The 6126-nt window shown below is 32.3% G+C and overlaps 1 protein-coding gene across 4 annotated transcripts in view; it reads left to right on the forward strand.

Annotated features, from left to right (window-relative positions):
• GABRA2 (gamma-aminobutyric acid (GABA) A receptor, alpha 2) overlaps window positions 1-6126 on the forward strand; it is a 146270-nt gene that overhangs the window by 82001 nt on the left and 58143 nt on the right. For all 4 annotated transcript variants that reach the window (XM_011975312.1, XM_011975310.1, XM_011975309.1 and 1 more), the window contains 2 exons: window positions 1080-1162; window positions 5631-5774. In XM_011975312.1, the coding sequence (XP_011830702.1) occupies window positions 1080-1162; window positions 5631-5774 (227 nt within the window). The remainder of the gene's footprint in view (window positions 1-1079; window positions 1163-5630; window positions 5775-6126) is intronic.

Consider the following 6126-nt stretch of genomic DNA (forward strand, 5'->3'; position numbering starts at 1 on the left):
CGGGACAACAATACAGTCCTATGCTATTTCTGATCTTCAAAGAAAAATTTCTGGAGGACTCATTACTAAATTGTTCATTGCCTAAATGGAAGTGCTAGTTAGTCTTTCTGCCTCTGTTTCTCTCTCTGGATCTTGCAATGTATTCAGATGCAATGCCCCTGTGGACTTTGTACGTTGATCATTTTTATGAACGAAAGCAATGAATAAAACTTTAGGGTTTAAATAAAATGCAGGCACAGGACACATAGAACTTTGGAATATATTGTCTAAGGTTCTATTTAAACATTCTCTTAGAATTTAAGCCATAACGAATTGTGGTCATATTTGTTTTGCTAATTATAACAGATTTCTCTATAAATTTTATTTAGTACCTGCTATATTCACTTTGTCTTTACGTGAAATGGAATAATTGAAAGTTTGCATTATATCATATTTTCTATGACTACTCTTTGTTGCAATCACGTAGATACAGAAATATATATATTTAACATTCGTAATTTGTGTTTATAATTTATCCAACAATCTAAACTTGATAAAGTTATTTCTAGGAAATGCATCTGTGTATGTATTTATATCTAGAATTATGTGTATAACTGTGACTATATATGCAGTATACAGTATTAATTCAGAATTCATATATGTTGAAGGGAGCTCCTCTGAACTAATATTGAATCCTTTGATCAATTTTACTATATGTTTGTTGATGGGATAATGGAGACAATAACATTCTTTTAATGATAGAGTATTTTTTGTCCTTAAGATTTCAAGTGTTAATCATGAGCTTAATGAGAAAAGAGCCCTTCAAAATGAATATGTGATTTCTTCACTTCTTAAGAAACTAAAATGGCTAAAGTATATTTTTAATTATTATTTTCATTTATACTAATAATTTGTATATGTCAATGTCTTCTGAGGGATCACCTAAACATGAATAAACAAAAGATTATTTAAATATTAATGAGCCTAATAAAATGCTGTGATGAAGACTCTACCTCTATCGAGTCTGTTGACAGTAATGACGAGTAATTTTTCTTGACTTACCAATATACTTAAACAAATGGTGGAATTTTGACTTTTAGGCTTACAGTTCAAGCTGAATGCCCAATGCACTTGGAGGATTTCCCAATGGATGCTCATTCATGTCCTCTGAAATTTGGCAGTTGTAAGTACAGGGATGAAGGTACATGTTTTGGGTCAATAATATCAGGGAAATTCAGCAGCACTGCTTAATTGTCTGGTTTTTTTTTCTCAAATTATGAGATGATTAACAATTGTCAATAAGATATGGAAGTAAAAGCCATGCTAATTTTCCTTAAGGAACATCTCTGAAATATTATTATAATTTAATCACGGTGTTAAACAATTATAACCTATTTTTACTGCTAATAAAGAATATCATGTGTTTTAGTACATGTGTAAAATTAGACCAGGAGTTCCTTGAAGTTTAGGACTGTAATTTACCTTCTTTTCCAAGTGCCAGAACATTAAAAACTCAAATGTTACTTTTTTATCAACTAAGAATGAACTGGAAAGTATAGATTCTGTTGTTTATTAAAGTGGAAATCAGCCTGTTGCAAATGACATGCACAGAAGCTTAGTCTGTGTCATTGTCTTCTACTGTAACTAATGGAAGGATTTCTTTTTTTATTTCTTAAATTAAAGGAGATAATGTAGCTGCATTGCTACATTCTGGCACCTTCTATGTACACAGGACATTTCAGAAAAGGTTTTGTGCAGTTAGCTCTTCTTTAGGTCAGAGGGGTTATATCTTGTATGTCGAGAAGATGCATTCATACTTCCAGAATAATTGAAAAGGCAGAAGGTCAAATCATCTCCCTAGTCCCACATGACATTCTGGATAGGTTCAGCATAAATCCATGAACACAGCTGAGCAGCCTCTCTCTTGTGTGAGGGTGTCCTATTGCCTGACCTTTTTAGAGAATTATCTTTCTGGCACCCTCATCTTTGTCCCTTCTGAATACCTTTTGACTTTTTCTTCATTGTTGAATAGAAATACAGTACTCCCACCTGATTAAAACTATGTATCACTGAATAGTGTGCCTTCTCATAAACTGTATTAAGCAAAAGAAAACGGAAGAATGGTGGCTCATATGAATGCAAAACTCTCTAATTATTTTGATGATCCTACTTCTGTGGTACAAGAATTGAAATCTTGTTTGTTCTTACAAAAGGAGTCAGTTCTCAATTTTCTTTGAGAATCTCCTCTTTATTTAACTACAAAGTCTTCTTTTATTGTCATGGAAACCATAACTTCAGTACTGGCATTTCTTCCAACATTATTTAATATAGTCAATCATGTTATACTATGTAAACATGATGCTGAGAAAACCACAGCAGATGCAGCAGAGAGTTATTTCCATTACATAAGTGGCATTATAGAAAAAACTGAAAAGCCTTGATACCAAAGAAGAGATTAATTCAAGATGTAATCATGCTGTAAGAAGGACTTTTTTTTTTCTTTTAGTTTACAAGCTATTGTTATTAAGTCATCAAATATAAGTGATGTGATGAATGTCCCAATTCTGAAAATGAAATAAGCACACTTGAAAATATTTAAATAATATTTAAAAATCTCTTATACTGCATCTATGGAGTGCAGAAATATCGCATGCTTGAGAATATAGTTTTCTGTACCCAGAAGGAGCTATGAGCAACAAATAAAGTTTGCTGCTAGGCATTTTTTGTTTAAGTAATTAGCACTAATTTTGTTTTCTTCACATTTATTTTCTGACACACTGAATAAACAATTTTATGTTATTTTATTGTCTTTGCCTGTAGTAGGTGCTTGATGCATAAGTATTAAAAGTATGGACACCAGTGTGTAATAATATACAAGCCAAGCCAAAGCTGACAATGTTGGCATAACAAAGTTTGGCAGAAGCAGCTGTGAATTTTTCTTTTATTCATTTATTCCTTCTTTACTTGAAAGCCCTCTTCTTCCCTACCCCCACTCTACAAAAAGGTTGGATTTCAGGAACTTCGTCATTGTCCTCAATCAAAAGAAGCATTTTTTTCTGTGTGCTTACAATTTTAAATTCAGTCCTGTTTTGTTTTATTCCTAGTGCTGCACACCTTTGAATTTTTCCTTGTTGTTTAACTTGATTTTAGAATTTCTGAATGAAAGTCTAGGGATACTCTATTCATTAAACCAAAGGAAGCTGTAAATTGTCTTTCAGATTAAAAACTGATAGGTAAAAATATTTTTGAAATATTTTTCCTGGTTACCAAATATTAAGAATCAGTTGGTATACATCTGCTCAATGCAACATAGGACTCAAAAATGGGTTAATTAACACAAACAAGATTATTTAATGATAGCTTAATTTAGAAGTGGAATTCCTAATGAATTTTGTAAAACTGTCTTTCTCTCCTTTGATACTTTACTGAGAAACATTATTATGACCTCTTGGCTTATATGTGTGTTGATGTATATAACTCCCTTTTTTTGGGAGAGGCTTTAATCTGCACTGCTTACATTTCTGCTGCATTATTTTCACCATACACAGAATCTCAAAACTATATTCTTATCTAACTAATGAAGTGCAGTAGCTGCTTTTTCAAAAGACATATGAAGAATCAGTCACTTTCCTTAATAAACTCTTGAGCTCTTCTCTAGAGTTCCCTCTTCCATAGCAGTAAAGAACATAGTTAAAATATTATGACTTAATTTATTAATCTAGTGAGAGTGAATTGAGAATCTTTCTTCTGTGTGTCAGGCACTGTACCCGGCCCTGGAGGTACAGGCATGAATCAGAGTTGCTGCCTATCAGAATCCCATTAGTGCCTTTAAAATGTCATCTCTTTTATAGGGTTTCATTTTTTCTTATTTATGTTTGAAAGAAATATTATAATTCAAAAGTGATGTCGTTCTACTTAAAAAAAAACTTCATAATTTATGGACAACTACAGAGTATTCTGAGGCCCTTCCGACGTAAAGTAGATCATTTGATGCATCTTTTTGTTAAATTCTGTGCCATTTAAAATTTTATTGGAGAGTCAGAATATGTATTCATGGGGGGAACAAAACAAGCCACTTGATCTACAAATGAGTTGCTAGTTATTCACATTAGTAATGTTGCTGTTTAATTTTCTCAGTGTAATCAATCATTAATGATTAATGAATTGAAATTAATTAGAAAACTAAACCTTAGAATAATTAAAATTCATTCATATCAAATCATATGAACATTTCTCTGCTATTAAAAGTATATACATATATAAATATATACATATATATACATTTTTAGAATCCTATTTCAAAAATTGCTTCACATAATATAATTTAATTGTGAATGTAGGTGACTATATATGTAGTGGTAATGGTGTTTCACTGATACTGACATTTAGTAGCAACATTCAGAAAACCAGACAACATTGCCATTAGACAATGCCAAGTATGTCATTAGAAAACACAAACTCATAATCATTTACTCTATTGTTACTGACGGTTGAGTGGAAATTGATTTGCAGTCACAGACTTTATATCAATTTAAGAACCAGAGTCACCACAGTATGGTGCTATTAAAGTTAGGAAAATTATAGATTGCAGAGAATGAGATTTCCAGTGTCCTAGAGAGCTGGAGGTAGAACTATTGCCAGAGACAACTGGCCCTTTCTGTCCCTTAATTGGTAATGTGACTGTAATGTTGAATTTTGCTCAAGAACTAGGGGTAACTATACTTCTAAACATTCTCATGAGTAAAAGTGCATAGAAGTTCTTCAGAAAGTCAGTAGTATAGAAAGAATTACCTGTTATTCAACTTTGGGGGGACTCTGCCTACATGGAGAGGTTATCTGTTCCGCAGTGGTGCATAGAGAGGTAAGAAAATGCCACTGCCAGAGAAAGGCTAAGACCAGATATGTTGCCTGCATGCCAGGTCTGAAGTCATCTTACTTCTGCTAAGTTCTTCATCCGATAAATCAGGAAGTTATGTCTGATCTGGTTGCATTTTTTTCCTCTTCCTGCCAATCCATAGTTAAACTGGGATGCTATGAATGTGTAGTCTAGGATATCTGTGTGCATTAATTCATTTTAAAATGAGCATGATTTTAAAAGGATTTGCAACTTGATGCAAGTATAGCATTATTATTTGTCTTACATGTTTTATAATAATTACTTTTTATTCTAATGAAATGCATTGTATCATAATAGCTAACTCATTTAACTCTTAACTAGGATACATTTATGTCCAAACATTAATATAATTTTGAATTATGATTTTTATCTTATGTGTGATTGCTATTTATAAATAAGCTAAACAGCTTATTTTACCACAGTGTCTTCATATGCTACCTTTGGCCTAAAGGAGATGTTCTAATCATCTCAGGGCCCAGGAATTGTAATAGACTCTAACAAGAAATTTGCTCTTCACCTTTCAAAGTGGTTGCAATAAATATACTGTCAAGGTCGTGATCATCTCTTTTGGTCCACTTCATAACCCTCATACTGAAGTAAATTCAAATGAGACATTTTTGCCCTAAATGTGACGTTTAAGTATTAGTATTGAAAGTATATAGTGACTGTATGATATACACAACTATTCGTGTAGCACTAGATTGATGGTTCTTATGAAAATGCTTAGAATATTTTTTTTCCTAATTTCCTATAGATGCATATACAACTTCAGAGGTCACTTATATTTGGACTTACAATGCATCTGATTCAGTACAGGTTGCTCCTGATGGCTCTAGGTTAAATCAATATGATCTGCTGGGCCAATCAATTGGAAAGGAGACAATTAAATCCAGTACAGGTTAGTAAAATTCTTCTTAAAAAAAACTGGTGCTTAAGAATATTGATAGGTTAAAGGACTTAGAAGTGTGTCAGATTGCTTAAAATCTTTTGCTCTTGAGGTCCAAGAACTAGCAGCGTAGGCTGTGTTTGGGAGCTTCTTAGACGTTCGGAATCTTAGGCTCTACTCCTTATTAAATCAGAATCTACACTTTAACAAGATTCCAAGATTAATAGTTGCATTGAAGTTTGAGAAACACTGGCCTAAAATGCACTATGTATTTGCAACATATGTGTCTTCTCAAAGTAATAAATTTTAATTTTTACCTTTTGACAAGTGATTTTTTTTTTTTTTTTTTTTTTTTTTTGAGACA

This window comes from Mandrillus leucophaeus, unplaced genomic scaffold, assembly GCF_000951045.1.
Source record: "Mandrillus leucophaeus isolate KB7577 unplaced genomic scaffold, Mleu.le_1.0 Scaffold1530, whole genome shotgun sequence".
Classification (NCBI taxonomy): Eukaryota; Metazoa; Chordata; class Mammalia; order Primates; family Cercopithecidae; genus Mandrillus; species Mandrillus leucophaeus.